Raw genomic sequence first — 26,018 nt, forward strand, 5'->3', positions numbered from 1 at the left:
GTTTTCTTGAAGTTTTCGATCCATATCTTGTCTAACAGATGTTATTTCTTGATTTAGCTCGTCTTTCGCCGCAGTGAATTCTGCTCGGAGCTTCATGCCAAGATCTTGAATGTCATTGCTAAGCTTTGCTAGTCCTTCTAGCATTAGCTTTGACACGGTTTGGCTTCGCTCGTCACTTAGCTTTGCTTCACTAGCCTCGCTAGCTTCGCTAGCCACATCTTCGACGGCTTCATACTCGCTCTCGTCTTGTTCAGCAGTAGACATATCAGAATTGTCCTTCCTTATTTTTCGGGCCTTACGTTTGCTACCTCCACTCATCCTTCTTTTTTATTTTGGATTTGTTTCTAGCTATGTGGAGTTTTAGTTAACCGGCTTCAGGGGCTCGCAACTACACGTCTTACTCCGTCGCCATCTTCCAGGAAGTCCCGACACCACTCCATAGTAAAAGGCACATGGCAGCCCGCCTGGAGTTTGCCAAAAAGCACCTGAAGGACTCTCATTCCAAAACAAAATTCTCTGGTCTAATGAGACAAAGATTGAACTCTTTGGTGTGAATGCCAGGCGTCATATTTGGAGGAAACCAGGCACCATCCCGACAGTGAAGCATGGTGGTGGCAGCATCATGCTCTGGGGATGTTTTTTCAGCAGCAGGAACTGGAAGAGTAGTCAGGATTGAGGGAAAGATGAACGCAGCAATGTATAGAGACATCCCGGATGACAGCGTGCTCCAGAGCGCTGTTGACCACAGACTGGGGCGACGGTCCATCTTTCAGCAGGACAGTGACCCTAAACACACAGCCAAGATATCAAAGGAGTGGCTTCAGGACAACTCTGTGAATGTCCTTGAGTGTCCCAGCCAGAGCCCAGATGTGAATCTGATTGAACACCTCTGGAGAGATCTGAAAATGTCTGTGCACCGATGCTCCCCATCCAATCTGATGGAGCTTGAGAGGTGCTGCAAAGAGGAATGGGCAAAACTGCCCAAAGATAGGTGCACCAAGCCTGTGGCATCATATTCAAGAAAACTTGAGGCTGTAATTGCTGCCAAAGGTGCATCAACAAAGTAAGCAAATACGTATGCTTGGATACTTATGTATGTGTGATTTTTGAATTTTTTTGTTTTTAATAAATTTGTCCCCCCAAAAAAAACTTTTTTCAGGATATCATTAGGGGCGTTGTGAGTAGAGTATTGAGGGAAAAACTGAATTTACTCCATTTTGGAATAAGGCTGTAACATAACAAAAAGTGAAGCGCTGTGAATACTCTCTGGATGTGCTGTACGGATTACCACTCTTTAAAAAAAAAAAAAATCATGGGGGGGACAAAATACCTGATATGCAAATTGAAAATTGCTGCATCACACAGCAGCACTACTTTAATTTATGGGATTAAAAACAATGTTAAAATACACATAACACATCGTTGCCATTTTTATTATGTATATACTGGTATTGTAATTTTTTTTTTTTTTTTACCCCAAATAGCTGTATCAACCCCCCAAAAAATGCTTATCAATCTGGCTCTATATACTTGAATTATTACAGATTATAAGGTTTCTTAATTATTTTTTAAAAGTTAAAGAAGAATAGTGAATAATATATGATGAGTCTATTTTGAACAGTATCCCGCTTCAGTCACCATTCCCTCATTAGGATATGGCATCACTGAAAGTTGCCACTAGGGATGGGTATTGATAAGATTGTATCGATATTGATGCCATTATTGATTCTGCTTATGGATCCGATTCCTTATCGATTCCCTTATTGATACTTCTTGTGAATTTTGTACTAAAAGTAGGCTTTTACAGGTTTTCTATGTATTTCATTGAGTCTTAAAGTAAATAAATATGAAATTGGTCACTGTATCCTTGATCTCTGGACATAAATAAAAATAAACAAAACGGTGTTTCACTTTGAAGTTATTAATTCAGACTGGACTCTGTCATTCTAACTTGACTCGTCAGAGAGCCGCGCAGCGTTTGAAGCTGTGTGAACAGAACGGAGGACCATTCTCGTTTCTTTCTCGCAACAAGACAGGAGTCCCAGTTAGTACCGGTAACTTTAATCCGCAAAAAAGTGACTCACGATTGACATATTCAGGGATGAAAGTGGTGAAAAACAAAAAAGCTGAAACCCAAAATTACCCCCCCAACACCACCCTGCACGAAAATGTTTCAATTCTAGAAGCTCTGGAAAGGCAGTCTGGGACTAGTCCAGAACAATAAACTGCAGTGATGTGCAGGCATTCCATTTAGGTGAGGAAAAAACAACTTTACTTATTCAGGTTCATTCCAGTAGTATTCTGCTTTACTAGGATGCAGCATTTTCTAGCTTTGCAGATAGTTCTGGGAAATCACTCTGAAGAAATTAAACACATTGAAAATATGGTTTGACCAAAACAAACTGTCATTAAACTTAAATAAGACGGGGATGAAATGGAGGTGTAAGAGTCAATCGGTGTTCACAGGAAACACTTATTTATTTCTGTATGTATTTATTTATTTATTTATGTATGTTCATTGTTAGTTGGTTTTGTATTTTCTGTTGTGTTTCTATTCAGGTTCTTTTTGTCTCTTTCTCTAAAATTGTATATGATAAGCATATATTGTATATAATAATCATTAGATTATTAATATCTAAACAAAAATAAATTAAAAATATTACAATTTGAAAACAAATGCACCCGAATGTGATGACAGCTGCAACTGCTTAATGCTAACATCCTAACATGTTAGCATCGCTCCCATTTTTAAGTTATAAAATACATCTATCAACTGTTTCAGAAGACCATAACAGGTCGGTTTAACATAAAAAAGGTAAATAATACTCACAGACGTATGCTCTTTAGGGTTTTAGCGGGGGAAAATTAAGCGAAAGAAAGAAAGAATAAACGAAGCAATAGATCAAAGCACTGCTTCAATCTGCGAACCACTGCTTTGATTGGTTCAAGGTTCAAAGCAAAGCCGCGCTGCAGAAAAGTTGATTAAGGACCCGCTGCAGGGTCTGTAATCAATGTAGAGAAATGATAATTTTCCTGACAAACACCCCCCAAAATAACGGCCACTCTGAAGGATCGATAACAGAATCGTTAAGCAAAAAGCTTATTGATGTCGCTGGATCGAATCATTTCTTAACAATACCCGAAAGGAACCAGTTCTCGAAACCCATCCCTAGTTGCCACTTCTTTTGACACGTATAGCTACTGCACGAGACAAAACTGTCTGTGAGGCTATTAAATATTTCACAACGAGTGGCCGTAGAATTCTTTTCACTGAATGTCTTCATTGTGTCATTTTAACTAGGGCCATGTCTCACTTGGCTACTCTGCTACCAGTGGGTTCCAGTGGTAATACTCTGCTTCATCCATGTCCCTTTACTCTCAGAAAACATGTCAAATATGGACAGAATGATCACAAATTTCACACAAAAGGCATAAATGAGGCCTTAGTATCATGTTTATTGCTGAATATTGTAATAGTGGCTCTTCTACCCCTCAGTGTAGATGTGTAACAGAAAAACCTTCATAAAAATCTCACATTCACACCTGCTGTTTCTTGTCTGGCTGTATAAAATAGGTCTCAACAGAATGTCTGTTATTAGTAGACTCACTTTTAATATGTAGGGTGCAGCTGACAATTCGAGGGCCTCACTGTAGTGTCTGCTGTGTCTCCTACAGCTGCTGCTCAGACACAGTAAATTTTGCTGAGTCAAATATACTCTGCCGGGATAACATTTGGTCCCAGTCTAAATAGAGTAAAATACACTCTATTATAGAGGGAAATCAGCTCTACTGTCTTGTCAAATCAAGTGTTTCTACTCCAATAAGAGTAGATTTTACACTGTGATAGAATTGACTTAGCACTGTGATAGAATATATTTGACTCTATTTGGACTGGAACCAAATGTTCTCACAGCAGAGTAAATGTTACTCTGTAAAATTTATTGTGGAGACAATGTTCGGTGACTCATTGGAGCTATTTCAGCTTTACGTTTGTGCCCCATCGAGCTCACACAGCAATTTAAAGTCTTGCTACTTATGAACATACTCGTATATCTGACTGGACAAAACGACAAGAAAATACTGTCACTTTCTCCTGTCAAAGCATTTCAGTTCCATTCACAGAAGCTTCACACTAGAGCTAAGATTACATTTTAAACGCTCAGATCTGTTGTTTTTCTTATAGTCTTTGGGGCTGTTAATTATCCAGCATTTATGAATGAACAGCACACATTATTCAGTTCAGTTTCTGTACTTAACGTGGTTTAAAATCACATTGAGATTCAAACTGTTTGCAACTGAGATCTGAACACAGAGGCAGACACATGACACACAACAACAGTTATGTTATTTCGGGAGGTAAAGTGATATATTAAAGGTGCCAGGTCCATGCTAAATGTTCTATTTTCCTGCTGTAAAATTTAAAATGTGAAATACACCCACTTTTTTACTTTGCAGCATATCATCATGTTGAACACTCAGGTTTGTGGCATATCACGAATGCCAAATTTTAGGCTTACAGTTACATTCTACAGCATATAAGTATGAAATGATGTCTTGTTGGTTGTTACTTATTCATATTCTCACATGTCAATTTTACCCAGTAAAAGTTCTAATCTGTAGCTGCATGTCCAGTTAATGGTCCCCCCCCATGGAAAATTGCTGAGTGAGCACCTACAAACGCTATCTTTCCATTTGTTTTAGTGTTTTCATTTGATTTTGGGGGTGGGGGGGGGGGTGCTCCTCATGACATGTTTCCATGATAACCGGAAACTGCTAACAAGGACTAGCTTATAATGAACAGCGATAAAACATACGTGCCCATAGCTGTGACCAAATGTCTGTCCAATCTGCTGTCACTGATGAGATTTTTGTTTTGTTTTTTTCTTCTTTTCTCTCTCTTTTGAGTGACAAATTGACAAAAATAATCCTGTCCTTCAGATTGCCTGAAAAGACACTGCAGAGATGTCATGGTGCCTCTCTGAAAAGTTGAGATTTTCAACTTAAAAGCGCTCTGAGCTAGCGTACACAAAAAGCAGGCCGCTTTGAAAAATAATTTTTTAAAAAATGAAAAAGGATGCTTGGTGCAGTGTTTTTTTTTTTTTTTTTTTTCCTGGTGGCACAGTTATTTGCATCAGTGTGCGCTCTGTTCTCATTTAGAGCAAAAAAAAAAAAAAAATGCCTGTTGTCCAAAAAAAAAAAAAAAAAAAAAAACACTATATGGACACAGGGCCTTAGACTGCATTTCAGCTGAGTCGTCTTCTGTTTTTTTTTTTTTTTTTTTTTTTTTTTTGGCTTTGCAGCAATAAAGGAGAACAGGTGATTTCCATATCTGAGATTGGGCAAAACTAAAGGGCCTATTCACAACACATGAAACACACCAGCTGCAGTATTAAATGTCCGCATTGTTCTGAAGCGATGAATAGCTGCACAGGTATAACCTCAAAAGAACCGGGTTCCACAGGCTGGACTGGTTGTGTCCTGACTGTGACACCCCCCCCCTATCAGCTCGAATGGACACTTGACCAGCCAGTTCCACTAGGACCAGCCAGTTCCACTAGAATGCCATATCTTACATGTTTATCTTGAATACAGAATCCTGAGGAATCCTTTACAAATCACCAGGTTTCACCATGTTGGGACATTCTTTGTTTTTTTTTTGTTTTTGTTTTTTTAAAGAGATAACAAGAAAAAAAACTGTTTTTTGCATTATATTGTGTGTTGCCAGTTATCTTGAATATGATGGATTACTTAAAGACTAGACAGGCTGTCCAGCATCCTCCTGAAATGCATGGTGGTGGTGGTATGGATCAACTGACTCAGTGATAGCCACCTCTGCTGAGAATACCACTTAAAATCTGCTGGTTGCCAAGCAACCAGTTTTTATCCTGAAAAAGTAGACTTTCTGTACAAACTAAAATGTGCTCAAGCTCTAGGGTCCAATTTTGTGTATCAGTCACGATGATTCAACACTCCTGCCCTGATATCAAACAGATTTGCTAAATAATTCAGCTTTGTTCAGCATTAATTTTCGAAGTCCGTGTGGATAGATGTCAGTAGCTCACATCTGTGCTCCACATCCGTAAATGTTCATGCAGCTGAACTACTTGTCAGGTTTTTGTACAATGGGGAACTGCTACTTATTTAAGACAGACCAATGTAACTCTCTCTCTAGAAAATGAACCAATCTGCTGAATCCAGTGTGATGCAAATAAGAGGGGGTTTCATGGAACACATTTCACATCTATGAGTGGATCATGCTGCCACGTTTTAGTGTGTCCCTGTTCTGAGTCTTTATACTTACAGCTTTTCAACATGGAAATAAGAGAGCACATGGACATCTTCACCCATCTGACATATTCACAACTTGTGGTCATAAGCTACAATTATTCAAACTTTATTTTCTGTGACTCTGATTTTATCAAACAGTATCTGTGTTGCGTCAGCTAGAATGTTGGCTTTACTTCTATGAAAGGTATTTAAAAATAACAGTTACAACATATTTTCCCCCTCTATAGTATGTCAGACTTTCAGTGAGTCAGCAGTTTGCATGTACTAAGATAAATGCCTCTTTAACCAACACAGAATAATCCAGAAATTGATGGAATTACTTTTAAAAGCTTTTGCATGATTGATTAACATAATTGCCTCTTGCTGTATTTAAGGACCTACCTGTAGAACCAGTGCCTTCTTGCTTTTAAGAGCAGGGGGAAAAAATCTCAAGAATCAAACCAAGGCACCAGAGTGCAATTTTAGAACACAACAAGTCACGTTCCTAGTTAGGAGCCATCGCCAAAAGATCCATGTTATTACAAGCAACTAAAACCATACAAGTTTGGCACCATAAAGACTTTACATCAGTGAAGAACTTGGCCCAAATTAACACCAGGAATTAATGAGCTTATTTATCAGAATCTCAGGATCACAACTAAGGAAATGTTGGAATTGAAGACATCAGTTGGAAATGTGACATTGTCCACTTTAAAGAGAGCATGACCCTATTAATATAATCAATCAATCAATCAACATTTATTTATAGAGCACTTTACAGCACCTACAGGTGTCCAAAGTGCTTAACATTAAAAACATAAATTCACAAAAATAAAACACGTATGGAATAAAATTTTAAAACGGCACATAAAAAATAATAATAATACATAATAATATTACACACGCACACAAACTCCTTAATTTATACTTGATAACCAGTACAAAGGCTATCTTTTTATGTGAATTTTGGATTAATTGCTTCCTCCTTGATTGACAGCCCTTGGCTCATGGCGACGAAGTGGTGATTTTAAGGGTGGGCGATGTCACATTTATGCCTTCATCAGTGAAACAGGTTTTAGCCCAGGTGTATGTTAACTTATGTCTGCAGCTGTAATGGCCTTGTAGCCTTTCAGAAGTTATGGTGCTTTGTGTGATTGAAGGTTTGTTTCAATTTGGTAGAACGAGTGACTTTAATCCTTTTTTCTTTTCTTTTCTAGGAAGAGGGGAATCGAAGTAGTTCAGGTAAGGGGACATCATGTTAGACTTTTATCTAGTGCCTGTTTCTTTGCTTTGTAGTAAAATGCAGAGTACTCATAGTGTTTCTTTTTGAAATTGAATTGGTTGTTTTGTCTTTGGTTGCCTCCAGATAGACTTTAAACCACATCTTTTATTACAATAAGGTCCATCCGTCCTCTGTCCTCCATCCACCCCCCACCCCCTTCCCAAGCTCCTAGAGAGTATCTGTCCTGCATATGTTTCTGTTTTGTTGTGTGTCAGATAGGGATGTGTGAGAGACGGGGGGTGTTCCACTAATTTTTGCATGAAAACAAGACTTGATACTGTTTACTGTAAACTGTTTACAGACGTCCACATGATCATTTGTGTGAACAGTGGACTTTAGCGCTAAACACTCGTTAACGCAGCAATCAACTTAATGACCTTAAATGATCGTCTTCAGCACACAGCCTCACATTGTGAAACAGGAAAGTGTGAAAAGCTATGATTCAGAAAGTTTTCATCCAGGCTTTATTCTTTTAAAGATCAGGTTTAGAATGAAATTAGTCCATGTTCAGCTCTTGTTCAAATAAGACAATCATTATAGGGTAATACTGTTAAAAATAAAAAAAGCAATGCAGTCCCACTCAAAATGCTGAAAGAAAAAAATTGTAGGAAAAACTCTGCCTGACGGGATTAAGGCTACTGTGTGTAAATTTACATTTAGACTTTGACACAGTAGTTCGTATCCAGTCAGGCAGAGAGCTCCATCAGTCAATTTAACACCGTGAGACAGCTTTGAAGAAGGGAGCAAATGCTATGTCCATCAAATATTAATGTTTTTAACCTTTTAACCACTATTTATGACCTGCGCATAAATTAAAATGACATGAAATAACAGACATATGAAATTTGCATAATTTAAGTTAACTTGCCTCAAGTTGTGGCTTTTACAGTAGATTACAAAACATTATAAGTCTTACTTTGTTATTTTGCTTCACATAGACCAATTGATGTCTGAGAAGTACCCATCATCTAGAGCAAATGTTGACTTCAGGCACTGAGGGCACATTAGCCCATAACACTCTTTTAAAATATGAATCACTGCTTTCTGGTTAGTAGCAAAGTTCCACCCACAACGCTACTTTGTTAGTCAAGCTCAGCCTGTCAGTGCTGAAGGCTGCTGTCCCACAGACTGACAGAGTAGAAGATAGCAGTGTGCAAACTGGAGCTGTGTTGGCTGTATGCATTTATTTGTTCATTTGTTCAACTTCGTAATGTTATTTATAGCGCCTCGTACTTTTTCTGTGAAGGTCATGTTGAAAGGTTCTGTGAAATAAACATCCTGCAAAATATTTAAAGAAAGCTTTGTGTTAAGAGTGCATTATACCAAATTTTGACACTTTTTGCTGCAAGTAAATATCTCCTCAAATATCTGTATCGGCCTCCATACCTTGCCGATAATCAGGATTGGCCCTTTAAAATCTATATCGGTCAACACCTAGTAGGAATTAACTGATAAGAATTGGAAAACAATTTTAAAATAATACATGGGACTACATCGATCCTGAATTGAGCTAAATGTACTATTAACCGGTCGATAGCTATCTCAACATTATAAATTAAGTTTGTTTCATTGCTACTTTACACATTTTCAAACATAGTAAAATTGCAAAGGTTGGCATGAGGCTATCGCTAGTCTGATCACAGGAATATTGAGGTTGCGAGGCAAATGCAGAATCAACATGTTTGATAGTGGTAGTTGTTATAGTGGATAAATACACCAGTTTGAAATTTACGTTCATTTCACAATTTAATGCAGTGTTACAATATAACAATACTGGTTCAGAATGGGGAAAAATAGGCTATGCTATGCTAACAACAGCTGACGTCTTCCTCTGGGCATCATCTACGTTGCACTTTCTGCTTTTTTGTGAAATGCTGCCCCCGGTAGTTAACTAAAGGTGACCATTGGTAATGCGAACAGGCTGCAGCACAGAAGCAAAAACCTAAACAAGGTCCCTGGTTTTTCATGAAGTATGTAATTGAAAGAAATCCTTTGTCTCATTTTAACTTATTATTGAAAATCTTTGTATTAAATAAAGGATTGCATCATTATATATATATATATATATATATATATATATATATATATATATATATATATATATAGCCACATGGGGTGTGCAGCCAGTACATTCTGAGTGCCGGTCCCAAGCCCGGATAAAGGAGGAGGGTTGCGTCAGGAAGGGCATCTGGCGTAAAACAAGCTAACCCAACTATGCAGACTCAGAATCGAATTCCCATACCGGATTGGTCGCGGCCCGGGTTAACAACGTCCGCCACCGGTGCTATTGCCCAACAGGGTGCCGGTGGAAATTGTGCTACTGCTGGGCGAAGACGACGAAGAGGAGGAGGAAAACGTTGCCACGAACAGCAGGAGAAGAAGAAAACTAGAAGGGTGGAAATGAGAGTGGGGACTTTGAATGTTGGTAGTGTGACTGGTAAAGGGAGAGAGCTGGCTGATATGATGGAGAGGAGAAAGGTAGACATATTGTGTGTGCAAGAGACCAAGTGGAAGGGAAGTAAGAGCAGGAGCATCGGCGGTGGGTACAAGTTGTTGTACCATGGTGAGGACAGGAAGAGAAATGTTGTTGGGGAGTATGTTAAAAGTGTGTTGGAGGTTAAGAGTGTCTGACAGGGTGATGAGTGTGAAGTTGGAAATTGAAGGGCTGATGATGAATATCATCAGTGCATATGCCCCACAGGTAGGTTGTGAGATGAAGGAGAAAGAAGATTTCTGGAGTGTGTTAGATGAGGTGGTGGAGACTGTGCCCAAGCATGAAAGAGTGGTGATAGGAGCAGACTTTAATGGGCATGTTGGTGAAGGGAACAGAGGTGATGAGGAAGTAATGGGTAGATATGGTATCAAGGATATGAATGGGGAAGGACAGATGGTAGTTGATTTTGCAAAATGGATGGAAATGGCTGTGGTGAATACCTACTTTAAGAAAAGGGAGGAGCACAGGGTAACATATAAGAGTGGAGGAAGGTGCACACAGGTGGACTACATTCTTTATAGGAGATGCAAGCTAAAAGAAATCACAGACTGTAAGGTGGTAGCAGGAGAGAGTGTCGTTAGACAGCATAGGATGGTTGTTTGTAGGATGACTTTAGAGGTAAGAAGAAGAGAGTGAGAGCTCAACAAAGGATCAGATGGTGGAAGCTGAAGGAGGAAGACTGTTGTGTGAAATTTAGCGAGCAGGTGAGAGAATCACTAGTTGGAGGGGAAGCAATTTTGGACAACTGGAAAAGTACTGCAGATGTGGTGAGGCAGCTAGGGCAGTACTGGGTATGACATCTGGACAGTGGAAGGAAGACAAGGAGACTTGTTGGTGGAATGAAGAGGTCCAGGAAAGCATAAGGAGAAAGAGGTTGGCAAAAAAGTTTTGGGATAGTCGGAGAGATGAAGAAAGTAGACAGGAGTACAAGGAGATGCGGCGTAAGGCGAGAAGAGAAGTGGCAAAAGCAAAGGAAAAGGCATATTGCGAGCTGTACAAGAAGTTCAATAGTAAGGAAGGAGAAAAGGACTTGTACCGATTGGCCAGACAAAGGGACAGAGCTGGAAAGGATGTGCAGCAGGTTAGGGTGGTAAAAGATGCTCATGGTAATGTGCTGACAAGTGAGGAGTGTGTGCTGAGAAGGTGGAGGGAATATTTTGAAGAGTTGATGAATAAAGAAAATGAGCGAGAGAAAAGGCTGGATGATGTGGTGAGAGTAAATCAGGAAGTAAAAGAGATTAGCAAGGAAGAAGTGAGGGCTGCTATGAAGAGGATGAAGAGTGGAAAGGCAGTTGGTCCAGATGACATTCCAATGGAGGCATGGAAATGTCTAGGAGAGATGGCAGTAGAGTTTCTAACCAGATTGTATAATAAAATCTTGGAAAGTGAGAGGATGCCTGAGGAGTGGAGACGAAGTGTGCTGGTTCCTATTTTCAAGAACAAGGGTGATGTGCAGAGCTGCAGTAACTACAGAGGCATAAAGCTGATCAGCCACAGCATGAAGTTATGGGAAAGAGTAGTAGAAGCTAGGCTTAGAAAACAGGTGAAGATCTGTGAGCAGCAATATGGTTTCATGCCGAGAAAGAGCACTACAGATCCAATGTTTGCTCTGAGAATACTGTTGGAAAAGTACAGAGAAGGACAGAAAGAGTTACATTGTGTGTTTGTGGACTTAGAAAAAGCTTATGATAGGGTGCCAAGAGAAGAGTTGTGGCATTGTATGAGGAAGTCTGGAGTGGCAGAGAAGTATGTTAGGGTAGTGCAGGACATGTACAAGAATAGTGTGACAGCGGTGAGATGCGCAGTCGGAATGACAGACTCATTCAAGGTGGAGGTGGGATTACACCAAGGATCAGCTCTGAGTCCTTTCTTGTTTGCAGTGGTGATGGACAGGTTGACGGATGAGATCAGACAGGAGTCCCCATGGACTATGATGTTTGCAGATGACATTGTGATCTGTGGTGAGAGTAGAGAGCAAGTTGAGTCTAGTCTAGAGAAGTGGAGATATGCTTTGGAGAGAAGGGGAATGAAAGTCAGTAGAAGCAAGACTGAGTACATGTGTGTAAATGAGAGGGAGCCCAGTGGAATAGTGCAGTTACAAGGAGTAGAAGTGGTGAAAGTAGATGAGTTTAAATATTTGGGGTCAACTGTTCAAAGTAATGGAGAGTGTGGTAGAGAGGTGAAGAAGAGAGTGCAGGCAGGGTGGAGTGGGTGGAGAAAGGTGGCAGGAGTGATTTGTGACCGAAGAATATCAGCAAGAGTGAAGGGGAAAGTTTACAAAACAGTAGTGAGACCAGCTATGTTGTATGGTTTAGAGACAGTGGCACTAACAAAAAGACAGGAGGCAGAGCTGGAGGTGGCAGAGCTGAAGATGTTTGGATTCTCTTTGGGAGTGACAAGAATGGACAAGATTAGGAATGAACATATCAGATGGACAGCTCAGGTGGGACGGTTTGGAGACAAAGTCAGAGAGGCGAGATTGAGATGGTTTGGACATGTGCAGAGGAGGGACCCAGTGTATATAGGGAGAAGGATGCTGAGGATGGAGCCACCAGGCAGGAGGAGAAGAAGGAGACCAAAGAGGAGGTTCATGGATGTGCTGAGAGAGGACATGCAGGTGGTTGGTGTGACAGAGGAAGATACAGAGGACAGGTTGAGATGGAAACGATTGATCTGCTGTGGCGACCCCTAACGGGAACAGCCGAAAGACAAAGAAGAATCTAGATAGTAGGCATGGGCCGGTAGGAGATTTGGACGGTATGATGACTGTGGGCAAAAATACAGCAGTTTCATGGTATTATGTATAGCTTTAAAATGTGCTTTAACAACATTATGGCTATTTGCATATGAAGCACCCATGATTCAGGCGCACTAATTAACGCAATGTCTACTGCTACGAGTACTATACCACTGATAAATTTAGAGAAAATACCAAAATAATAGTCACTCTTTTAGACATGTAGCATTTGCACTGTGGGAAACATGACTTAGTTGCTTAGGGAGAAACGTGGTTGGAATAAGGTCCGGAACTAAAGATGCTCAATACTTCACCAACAAAGTGCTTGGAATAGATGTATTTGTCCTTTTTGACATGTTTGTGGGAGAAATTTGGTCAACCACAAGCACGACTCGAGTCCACCGCTTGTACTTCTCAGTGGTTTCAAAGATGGGATAAAGTTTACTCCTTCCATGTAATCCTTTGGGGGTATCTTGAATCGCTCCACGCCCGACACAGGCCACAGCTACGGTGCTTTGTTGTCACCATTTTTGGCTTGAAGGGCTATTCCGCAGAAAATAAAACGAAAAAGCCGACTTGGTCCTTTTAGACGGAGGGAAAAGTTCAGTACAGGCTTCGCCTCCTTCAGCCATGATGCAGAGGTAGCTAATGTTAGCTGCCTGTTTGTAAACAGAGACAGAGGTGCGTGCCAGGGGGAAGGGTGGCAGCGGCTGCCTCCACTCTGCCTGTCAAGAATTCTCATAACCTGCTCATACTGTAGGGACGGTATAACGGAAAATTTTAGTGGCTTTGATACCGTGGCTTTTTCATATGGCGGTATACCGTGAAACCAGTTATCGGTCCATGTATCTAAATATGCATGATATCATTTTACTAGGCAGACATCCACAACCCTAGCAGCAGGACTGGGTGTAGCTCATCTTCTAGATCACGTACTGCTCTTTTTGAAATAATGAACTAATCCCAGCTTGATATTTTAATACCTGGAATCAACTTAAAAAAAATTAATTAGCTAAATGTCAGCAGCAATTCTGTTTTGTTATTGGCACTCGTAGTTAATGTCCCATCAAGAAATAATGTAGCTCTTGTAACTAACTGGTTGCTATGATCACAGACATACGGGCCCCGGGGGCAGTTAAAGACTTGTCATTATCACGCCTTGTACCATGATGTGTTGAACAAAGTACACTTAGCACACACAAAGCAGCAACGTATTGCTAAATCCACTGAGCTTTGTGGTGATGTGTTCTTGTCAGACTGCACTCTGACATTGAGGAGTATATTTTTTGGTCAGTCTGTTCTGTCTCTTTGGTGTTTTTCTTTTTAACTCAGTTTCTTGTCTCCCTGGGGGTTCTACAGCTGCCTCGCTTTGAGTTTTTTGTTCCTTTCACTGTGCTGCAGATATCAGTACACCCAGAAAGAGCCTTGTCCTGGGAATATTCCCAAAGTAAGTAGGGTTTTGTTTCCCACTGTGCATTCAGTCCTTTCTGGGAGGCAGCAGATCTTTAAAAACGCCTCCGCCAGGGGCACCTTTTGATTTGCAAAAACCCTCCGGCCTTCTTCGTGCCTCTTTTTTCCAGGACTACCTGTTGCACACTGATCCCCCCCCCCCCCCCCCCCCCCACTTTCTACAAATCATTTTAAAGTTTCAATAGTTTTAGTTGAGTGCTGCTGCCATTTAAGACGGCTCAATAGAAACACAGAGGTGCTTTTGAGATCACATTGGTAATTATTCTGCATGTGATTCACCGAATGCCACCGGTCCCTGAGCTCTCATGGCCTCCTGCAAAGATAATGGCACTCATTGTCATGTTTTGTCCTTGTTACATAAGTCTGTGTACCAAAGCACAAAACCGTGTCCTCTAATTGCACTGGTGATTTCTCAGCTCGGCAACTACCACAGTTTACTACATAATTTACTCGTAAAAAACAAACAAAATGTGTTCACTTCTGGTTGGGCATCATGTAAAGGGTTGACCAGATGACTATTTGTTCAGTACCCTGTGCATATGGATAAATGTCTTTAAAGTATGTAAAATTGTTATACTTTATTGTTCTTTTAATTTTTATTTATTTATTTATTTTTAGCTTTGATTGTGGCTGGGGGTGTTCCTCTTATGTGGCTATGAACTGTGTTTAATCTTCTGTAGAAGGATACAGTTAACCAACAGTTTGGTCACTTGCAGCCAGTTTAATCATGTGACCTTGTCCCTGAGGTCTGACAGATGAGCAATCCTAGCGACTAACTACTCAACCTTGGATATTCTGAGGTAAATAAGCCTAACGCTTTTTTCGAGCAGAATAAATTGTTTTTTCTCTTATTTTGGTTGTTCAAACCAAAGACCTGCTCGCTTAGTTGCAACCATTTTAGTATTTAATAAGCAGAACATTTTGCACAACCTGTTGCCTGGATGCTACTCACTGTACAGAACCTTCAGAGGGTTGGCCATCGATAGGACATCACACTGATAAGACGTTTGCTAAATCTGGTGTCACTGGACATGTAATTTTATATTTCTAGTATTGGAAAATGTTTACACCTGGAATAATTAATCTGATAAAAATAGTTCTTATTTGTTTTGTTTTTTTTAATTTCTAGGTAATGTTTACTTTAGCTTATAGCTTCTTTCCACTGCGTTTTTCCTCACACGGCACGTTGTTTGTACACTTGTCACATCTATCCTTCCTTTCTTCAGCCATTTTGCAGTGGCTCATCAATACAAACCCCTTATCTCTAAGTACATGAGAGCCGGCCTCTCTTTCATCCTTACATTAGCCTGTTTTGCAAAAGTGATTGAATTAACTCGCAGGCTTGGTCATGATAAGCCCGATAATAACTGTCCGAGAGAAAGCATTGCAGTAAATGGCTGTCATTTGAGTGAGATGTCTGTAGAAAGTTACTGTTACTGTTTTTTATTATATGTAAAGTGCTCGGGGATTGAAAATTAATGTAGCCCTCTTTCATAAAGCTGTTGTCATCCTGATTATGGTATACATTTCTAACATCTAAAGTATTTTTGGGCAGCTACCTCCTGATTTGATAGAGATAGATTTTTCTAATGCTGTCAGTTATGTGGGTGTTTTCACTGTGATTAGAAAGCTGAACATTATGCTGTGAGACAGTTGTTCCACTTCACAACTGGAAGAATGTGTTTAAGAGGCTCTCTGGTTTTTGGGGTGTTGAAAATAAAAGTTAGTCTATCAAGTTTTCAGCTTGACCTTCGTACACGGTTTTTGCTCAAGAATCACACTTGCATTTATCTCATTCCTGTTTAGTCTTTTACTTCATGTGAAGTGAATCAAGCAGCTGCAGTATGTCGTAGTTATTAGGGATGTGCATCGTACAACAACTCACGATTCAATTTGATTCAGATTCTTGGGGTGACGATTCAATTCAGAATCGATTTTCAATTCAAAGAGCTCTGAGAAATAGTTATATTACTTAAAAGTGTTTATGTTTAAGAAAATGCAGCTTTACAAGGTTAATCAAGTGATTCTAGATGTACATTTACGTATCTGCTTTGCTTGTTCAGAGTTGGCTGGCAGTTTAGCGAAGCACTGGTCAGTCGTCGGCAGAGACCGCTGCTCTGCTCTTTTAGCTCCGGGTGATAGCGTAGCATGATACCGGGCGAGTTTGTGGGGGTAGAACACAGAAATCACCTCTTCAGTGTAGTTCGTAACTTTATGGCCAAAAGCCTGTATAGATGCAAACAACTGCCACGTGCATAAAGCACTGTTTCAGATAGCAGACAATTGTGATCACTACAGCCAAACACAATTCTCTGAAGGACAGAGACATTCTGACCTCTGTCCTCACCGTTTGTTCAGAGTCACTTTTCTTAGCTTTCCCTCGGGTATCCTTTGGGGTCTGCGACGGAGCTGCATTGAAGCTTAAAATATTTTGGCCTCAGCCTGCAACTCCCTTCAGGATCCTGTGTCTTTTCTGTGTTGTCTGTCACAACGGTGGTCAGTGCTAGCTCTCGTCCCAAGAGAACTTGAAAAGACATCGGCTGGCATTTCTGTTTTTAGAATTTAGCAACACATCAGTGACTTGACTGCTGGGGTTTTGGATGACTTCTGAAGGGAGGTTGTTCTGTCTGCACATCAAGGAAAGGAGAGGTTCATCCATTGCTGTGTCTTTGTCAGAGGCTATCAATCCTATGGTGTACTTGTAGAACCCTGTCTTTTGTAGCGGGGCCAGGCTGCGGATGGGCCCTCCATGTTATGTAAGCACGGGATTAAAATCTGTGCGTGAGTGGAACAGAGACTAATTCCTTTTCACTCTGCCGTGTCACAATAATACTGCTGGCTTGACAGTTTTTAACTCTGACGTTAGATATATTTGTGTTTATTTGTTATTATATTTTATTTTTTACTATATCAAGTATTTGCCATGCTTAAATGGTTATATTTTTTAGTGAGTTTTAGTTGTCTGTTTGAGTATGTATGTCAGCTGGTCTGAACTGGTTTTATCTGATCAAAACCAAAGGACAGGTTCCACCATATACCAAACAACTGTGGGTTGAAGACGAGGGGTAGAGTTTCCCCTCTGTCTGTGGGGAGCCAGTAAGATTAGGTTTGTGAGACTAAAACCCACCCACTGTACTGCCTACATTGTCTTGTATAAAAGCATTTTGTCAGCCATGTTTGAGGTCTTTCAGAAGATGGAGTCCGTGTGGGCTGTGTCTCTGGGGACCCGGGCCTGATTTTCAGCATAACTTTCAATAAATTCAAATTGAGGAATATAACGATCTTGTTCTTTGTAAGGGGCAGTATATTGCAAAAATAACTGGGAGGGATTAACACTGATCTTGTATGTCATACTGCTGCTGAATCCCTGCTGTCACTGGTTACACCAGTCACTGTTCTTATGTGCCTTGTGATATTTACCCAGTAGTGACAGCGGATTTATTGAGTGTTGACTTGAGGTCTTGGCAGTGTGTTTATATAGTTTACACAACCCTGCTCATATGTTTGGCAGTGGTGATGGCCAAGTGGTTAGTGCGCTTGGTTACAGTGCGGAAGGTTCCCAATTCAAACCCCACCCCTGCCACATTTCTCCATGTATTGTGGAGTTGCATCAGGAAGGGCATCTGACATAAAACTTGTGCCGATTCAATCCGCAGGTCCTTCTCAGATCTGCTGCGGTGACCCCAAGTGAAAACAAGAGAACAGCCGAAGGGGCTTACTTACACAACTGCCATATGCTCACACCTTTGTCTTCATGTGTGTCATCTGTACAATTCTTGATCAACCAGATAAACTATATCATCAAAGTTACCGTAGTGTTTTTTAACCCATTGAAGCAAAGTCGCTCACGTTTGGGGCCCATTGCCTTGTAAATTGAGTTCATGACATTTTGTGATCACTGTTGCAAATGAAATGACAATATTTGGACTCAACTAAAGAACATACCTGGAGCTTAATGAGGCTGTGCACATTTTCTGACGCCACAATCCCAAGGAACATCGGAAAATAGCACAAGATAGCCTCCAACATAAAACGTAGCTTTCTTGCTTTCCAACATGTGAGAAGGCTTTAAATTTGAAAGTCTTTCAATGTATTTTGCCAAGTGAGCAGTGGATATGATTGGTTGAACAGTGGACTTAATCAGCTTCTGTTTACATATGGCAATGTGAAAGGCTTCCTGTGTGTTAAATATGTTTGCATGATGGGCCCTTCAGTGGGATAAAGAACTGTCTAAATAAGGAACAATGTGAAGCTGAGTGGCAAAGCTTTGTTTTGGGAGGTGGAGTACAAAAATCGCTTTTGGGGACCTTGTTCATTGTTTGCTTATTTGTTCATTTTTCTCTGCTTATCTGGGTCTGGCAGCAGACCAAGCAGCTCATCCCGCACTTCCCTATCCCTCCAGCATGTCCAGGGTCTTCTCCAAGCCCTCCTCCCAGGTGGTCATGCCTCAAAGACCTCCTAGAAAGATGCACAGGCATGGGGAGTAACGGAATACATGTAACGGCGTTATGTAATTAGGATACAAAAAAAGGTAACTGTATTCCGCTACAGATACAGAAAAAAAAGACGTATTCAGATTACAGGTATATTTAGTAAAAATGGGGATTACTTAGCAGGATTACAATTTTAATGCATTTTATGATATTATCTGTATAGAATTTTTTTTTTTTTTCTTTGAAACGAAAACGTCCCTTCATGAACAGCAACATGACGTCTCCTAACCGGGCAAAATATTGATTAAGTACCCAGATGTTAATGCATTTTCAATGGAGATTCGCGTCTGGCCGCACTCAGAAAAATGCTCGCAAAATATGTGTTCATTAAATTCTGTCAGGAAAGTATTAATCTTACTCGGACACACACATTCCCAAATATTAGTGTTGAAAGTTACACGGATCTGCGCTGTTCAAGCTGCTGAGCTGAGGCGTCCTGCTGAGCTGCTGCTCTGTTCAATGCAGCTCCTAAAACCATTACAATACATTTATATACATATTATATTTTTACACAATTATCCTTTATTGACCGAGTTTCATTCATGAAGTCAGTGGTGTGGGTACACATCTCTATGTGTGGGTGTGACTGTGAGCGGCACAGCGCGGGTCATTATAATCTCATTATTTTAAGGTGCAAATTAAAAAAAAAAAAACCCCAGTCTTGTCAAACAATTTTAATCACTAACGACAAGTATTTGAACTAGACATTGGTCTAGCAGTGGAAAATATCATCTAGACATAAGTGAAGAGTTAATGGTCCGTGTCATCGGGCGACACAGTTACGGCAGGAGACATGCAGCTGTTTATCATCCAAATATCACGGACAAAGTGACAAGAAGAACCAAAACCACTTACTTATGGAAGGAAATATTGTCTCCCTTGTTCCTCCGTTTGTGGCTTTGCCAACATGCGCAGCTTTCCGGCATATTCCACCTGTTTCTTGAACTTCTATGCACGCAAATCACTAACTTGCCCGGAATTAAAATGGCGACCACGCCTCCTTACTGACAGGATTTACTTAATGGTTTTCATTATGCTTTTGTTCTTATTTTGAAAGTTCAATAAGTGGACTGATATGTTAAACATGGTGCGAATTTCCTGCACAAGTAGTAGACTTTTTTGTTTTTGTTTTGTATGAGTATATTGTTATTATCATTATTATCATCATTATTATTATTATTATTATTATTACTATTATTATGTTGTTATCGTATATTGTTCTGCAAGCCACTTTTAATTATATATTCATCCGCACATGCCTGAGTTTTCATTATCCTTCATTTGTTTGGCATTTTTTTGTTGAAAATTTAGCAGGTGAACACTGGGTGTGTTTAAAACAATATTGTGGTGCTCTTAATTCATAATGTGAAGTAAAACAGAGCATGCCATGTAAAAGAAACAGTTTTATTTTTGCTTAATAAACTGTACTATGTGGTCAAGACTATTTATATTTAGTTTCTTTTGTCTGTATTAGCATATTTGATATTGGAGTAATCCAGAAGTAATTGAAAGTAATCAAATTACTTTAATATTATGGTACTTGGATTACATTACTGACTACATTTTTCAACAGGTAACTAGTAACTGTATTGGAATACATTTTTAAAGTAACCCTCCCAACCCTGGAGATGCACAGGGGGCATCCTCACCAGATGCTTGCACCACATCACCTAGTTCCTTTTGATGTGAAAAAACAGCGGTTCTACGCTGAGTGTAAGCCCAGATAGCTGATGGAGGAATCTCATTTCTGGCATTTGTTTCCACAACCTTGTGCTTTCTTTCATTACTCAAAGCTCACGACCGTAGGTGAGGATAGGAGCGTAAATCTGGCTCAGTTCTTTCTTCACTACTAGTCCAGTGTAGTGTTCGCAAGACCTCCCTAATCCGTCTTTCGATCTCACGCTTCATGTCACTCCCTCTCATGAACAAGACCCTGAGATACTTGAACTCTTCCACTTGGTGCATTAACTCTTCCTGACATTAACTCTTCCTGTGTCAGATGGGACAGAATCCACCCTTTTCCGACAGAGGGCCATAGTCTCAGATTTGAAGATGCTGATCCTCATCACTTCACACTTGGCCTCAAACCATCTCAGTGCACATCAGAAATCACAGTCTGAAGCCAACGTAACAACATCCTGAGCAAAATTAGTCATTCATGTTTCTTCTTTTTCAATATCATTCTCATTCTTTTTCAATATCATTTTTTTAAAGTCAGTGTACATTAAAAACGGCAATTGCTGTTAGAAAAAAAAGCTTAAATAATGTTTGTTCAATAATTAAAAATGTTTTTGCAGTTAGAATATACATATTTAGTAACATCACAAAAGGAGCTGACCTGTTAAGTTTCTGAAATGACCATTTTGAAAAATCTATAAATTGGGGGGAAAACACAGTGTTTGCATAAATATTTACATTTTTTGTCATCACTGTTGAATCAGAGAATGCTTAAACTTGATGCCAGTTCATTTTCATTAAATTTTGAAGGGTTTTCTGTGACTTTATACAACCTAAATGACTCATTTGTCAGGTGTTCAAGAGGAATAAGCTTTGACTTTTGGGTGAATAATTTATGTGTAAACGGCACAAATACACCCATAGGTCATAGACGGTGAACCTGAACTATGTTTCGCCAATATTTCTTGATTGGGACCTTGTCGCTCTGTTTACAAGATGAAGCTTTGGTTTGTCCTTATGTTTCTTTAAAAAGTGCTGCAAACAACATTTAATGTTAACAGTACAGTGTTGAGCCTGATTTGGGCTTTTTATAGAAAATGCAGATCTGATTAATCAACCTGAATCCATATCCGAGTTATTTTGTTTAATCCAACAGTGATAAAATGCATGTTTGTCTTATACAGTTGTGCATGTAGAAGTGATGTCATAATGGCTGCTACAGATCAAAGCCTGCTGCTGCTGCAATAAACAGGTGTGACGCCAAAGACACCTTTGAGATCTTTTACTTTATTTTGTTGCAGCACATAGTAGTTTAAAACTGCGTCTTTCTCAGGTGTATTTGTGAACTGCTGGTGATGATTTGTAATTACAATACTTTACAGTTATGCCTCACATTCACCCATTCACACAAACACACTCACACACCAATGTCAGGGTGCTGCCATACAAGGCGGTCACTACACACCAGGCGCAACCTCGGGATTAAGGACCTTTGCCAAAGGGCCCTTGGTGATTTTCCAGTCAGGCTGGGATTTCAACCGAGGATCCTCTGGTCTCAAGCCCAACGCTTAATCACTAGACCACCACCTCCCTTTTTGTCACTGAAAATAAATTACTACTTTTCTGTAACGTCTGGTGTATTTGTAAATGTGGCTGGAGATGAAAGTTTGTAAGAAACCATTAATGTAGCAGTGATTTATGTATTTTCTAAACTGTTTTTATATTGTTTTACAGATATCTGTGTGTTTGACAACAGGAAAAATATATAAAATATAAAAAAAATTTATGACTAACTTTGTTCAGAATAAGAGGAGTCAAATTGGATCAGGGCTCAAAAGAATGTGATTTGAAAACACATGGCATGCAAGGAAACGATACAAAATGGACAGGATATTGGACAGATCAATGCAGTGTGTGCTTTCTTCTTCTTCTAGTTATTATTATTATTATTTCTATTAAACAATGGCAGTTATAATGAAAGCTGTGCTTTCAAAGGTTCAAATTGTTGCTAAATAAAACACTGCGGTTCTTGAAGTGTCAGAGACCACACGTTTCCTGTGTGACTGAAGAGTGACAAGTTAACCTCAACGCTGCTAACAAAAACATCACTGAGAATGTAACGAAGCTGCTGCACTTAGTTGTTGTCATTTAAATAGATGTCACATGATTTATACACTGACTGGTGTATGAGGTTGTTGAACAGTGTCAGCTGATAGTTTGACTGTAGTTTTTGAATCTGATTTGGGAAAGAAAATGGTAGTGTTACTTCCCGGCTTCCCAGAACCCAGAGTGTGACATCATCAGTTTCAAGAGCTTCACTCTTCTATACAGGATCAGTCAGCCATTCTCTTTGACCTGTTGCTAGTAAAAGAATAACTTCTCAAGCATCCGATTAGCTCAGTCTTAATTCTAAATTTCTGCCACGGATACCACAAAGAGACAGTCAACACAATATAATTGTGCAGACGCGCATACATTTTCATTGGGGGAGGAGGGGTAGAGAAATCCACTGGTCCAAGGACACCAACCTGTAACTGTTGACCTATGTGTAGTTGATATTTTCCCCTGCTAGACTGATCTCTAGTTAAAACTCTTGTCGATCTAGTGATTAGAAGTGTTTGACAAGACCGATAAATTTTTCAGTCGTGTGCCTTAACCCTCTGGGGGTCTGAGGGCAGTTTTTGGACAGTTCACTCGCCTGACATAAATGTTTTATTGCTGTTAACAGCTCTCCCTGCATCCCACAATCAAGTTTTATGTCTCTTTTTTTTTTTTTTTTTTTTTTCTTTCAGGACAACCTGTGCTTTCAGAATATATATGTTTTTGTTGTGTTTTATAAGTGTAATAAAGGTTTACAATCAAAAAATAGGCAAGGGAAAAATAAAGCGAAAAATAATTTTCCACACACATTTATTCAAAACCAGTGGTGGGCACACTTCCGATAACAGATCATTATCAAAGATAATGTTTTCATTATCGGATTTTCTTTTTAGATAAATTTAAAAACCATCATCTGACTAATTATCTTCCGATGAATTACCGTCTGATAACCTTTAGACCGATAACATACTAAACTAAGATGAACAGTGAAAAACATTTTTAAAACTGTTAAAGCTGTTGAAACCTACCTGTTAAAAGTTTCCTAATAGGCATGTTGTTCTACCCTCTGCAATCAGAAACTACTATATTGTCTGTAAGCAAAGGAGAACTGGTGACAAAAAAAAAAGTCATTTCCTTTAACACCATACTAATATAATCGCAATGTCACCAAGTCATCCAGAGGCATACATGTTTAACTTATGGTTCAAATTTTAACCACTCATTTTAGACAAGTTATTTAAAATTATTGTCATGTCTGAAGTTTATAAAGTGAAATATCAGATATATGTTTTCGTTTTAAAGTAATATGCTAATTTTTAAGGTTTTGTGAGCACACGCTGTGCCAGGCAGCAATGCATTATGGGTAGCATAAGGTAATCTCAGACGTTCACGACAGGACAAATGCATTTCAGACACTCTGTTCAGGGTCCACAGATAACAGCATTAAACTCTAGTGCCTAAAACTCTCGTGAATATATTCTCTGGGTTTATAGACGTTAGTGTATTTGCGTTTGTTAAATTCCACGCATCTTAAATGTAGCAGACACGGATTATATGGAATTTTGTTTGACATTTTTTCAAGGCCGCTACTGCCATCTACTGGCCAGGAGTGTTCATGGCAGTATTAAACGTCTGGGTACATGGCTGCTCTCAAAGTGTTGGTATTGTCCATTGTCCAGGCGCTTTTTGTGTGCATATATGTTAACTTTGTATTCTAAAACTACGGTTAGAAGTAATTCCGACTCCTTATCGGTCCACACGAACGAGGTTGGCGCCATGTTTTTAGTTTTTGTGGAAGTGACGACAAGAGAATAAGGCTCCTGATTGGATAGAATTTTAATCAGTACCGCCACCCAAAGATTTGGCAGACTAATTACAACACATTTATACAGTTCGATGTGGATGGATTTTTTTTTTAAATGACGTAGTGTGGATGAAGTTTTTTCCCCAAACTGAAAGGGTAAGATATTCGGTTTTACAAATACCCGACAACGTGTGTACTTGGCCTTATGTCTGTGAAAGGCACTATATAAATAAATTTGCTTACTTACTAATATTGAATGCACGTTTTACAACATCATAAAAGTTTTAAAACATGCAATTGCGATGACACTTCCAAGGCGCCGTAAAAATGCCTGTCTTTACAAATAAAAATGGAATATTTTACAAAAGCACATTTATCTTTAAACCAACACACGTCACATTAACGTGTTGGTTTACATAATGGATTACTGAACCAATCACTGTTTAGCACTTTTACCCAGAATGCTTTGCAGTCTGTGTTTGTTACAAAACCTCAGAATTAGTGCCTTATTCAACATTAAAAGATATATGTTATATTTTAACTTTGTACAAATGACAGAATTGACATTAATGGAGTTATTCTATCAGTATTTTCAAAAAAACGTAAGTTAGTATGACTTTATTTTTCAAGACCTCAAGGTCTGCAGAGTTAACTTTTCAGCAAAAAAAAAAAAAAGTAAGTTTCTGTCTCATATCATTCAAAAGTTATTTATAATTTAGTAAAGGTTGGTCTCAGCCATCGTATATGACGGCGTCGGCCCCAGAGGGTTAAATAACTCAGCCGATATGATAACATGATTTTCTTCAACAATCATAAAATTTTAATCATACTAGTCTGAGAAGCAATAGATATATTTGTTGCCCAAACAATCTGAGATATCATAGCGCTTACACAGCTGTTTGGGCTGCATAAGACGAGCACAAGGCCAGAATTACAGAGCGAAGTATAAGGTGCACAGTACATTCACATGAGAGGAGAGGATCATGTAAGCAAATTTTTATTATTTTACAAACATTCAACACAAAATGAAAACGTTCTATCATCCTATAGATTTACAAATACAGTATTGATTGAATACATGCACATGATGTGATGATTAATGCTACGCTGTGGCTTGATATGTCGGCGGCGGTGGCTCTGAGCTTCCAAATACCTGGGGCCACTACCTTGGACCAGGAGGATCAGCAACAAAATTGGCCCTACTGATCCTGACCAGTAGGCTTCAAAAATATTTTGCTAACCCCGATAATATACTCTTAACTTTATTCCTGAACACCTCTGTTGGAGTTTTTGTTGGACTTCTTTGATTCCCTCTTGCATCATATTTCAGTCCTACCGGTTACCCACTGGGGTTAACTTCAAATCAGTTAGAATTTTCTGTATTCTGTACTTTGTTGTTAAACCAGAGGCTGACTCTCTAGAAACATGACTAACACCCATGTTTGGAGTGGATGGCTTTATGTTATCTGGCACACCATCATTAAAGTGTCCGGGAATAATTTTGGTGTTTTAGTCAAATATGGGAAATTGCGTTAAAGAAATTCAATAAGTGCTTATTTAATTTAGTATGCAACGGTAAGATGGCAGTTATTGTGTCATCTCTAAAATATTGTGGTTTTTATGTTCACTTATGATCTATATGCGGTAGAGGCACAGAGTGATATTCTGTTAGAAACCCGTTCTGTTTTAGACAC

At 39.4% G+C, this 26,018-nt stretch overlaps 1 protein-coding gene and 1 long non-coding RNA gene across 2 annotated transcripts in view; both read left to right on the forward strand.

The window, feature by feature from the left end:
• Positions 1 to 26,018, forward strand: part of itpk1b (inositol-tetrakisphosphate 1-kinase b) — a 79,351-nt gene that overhangs the window by 17,542 nt on the left and 35,791 nt on the right. The window contains exon 3 of the mRNA XM_034159980.1: positions 7,485 to 7,509. Coding sequence (XP_034015871.1) covers positions 7,485 to 7,509 — 25 coding nt within the window. The remainder of the gene's footprint in view (positions 1 to 7,484; positions 7,510 to 26,018) is intronic.
• LOC117501150 lies at positions 8,909 to 25,321 on the forward strand. The gene is made up of 4 exons (XR_004557946.1): positions 8,909 to 8,919; positions 11,170 to 11,173; positions 16,864 to 16,870; positions 25,220 to 25,321. It is a non-coding gene; the product is annotated as an uncharacterized LOC117501150 (long non-coding RNA).

The sequence above is a fragment of the Thalassophryne amazonica genome, chromosome 19 (genome assembly GCF_902500255.1).
Source record: "Thalassophryne amazonica chromosome 19, fThaAma1.1, whole genome shotgun sequence".
Taxonomy (NCBI): Eukaryota; Metazoa; Chordata; class Actinopteri; order Batrachoidiformes; family Batrachoididae; genus Thalassophryne; species Thalassophryne amazonica.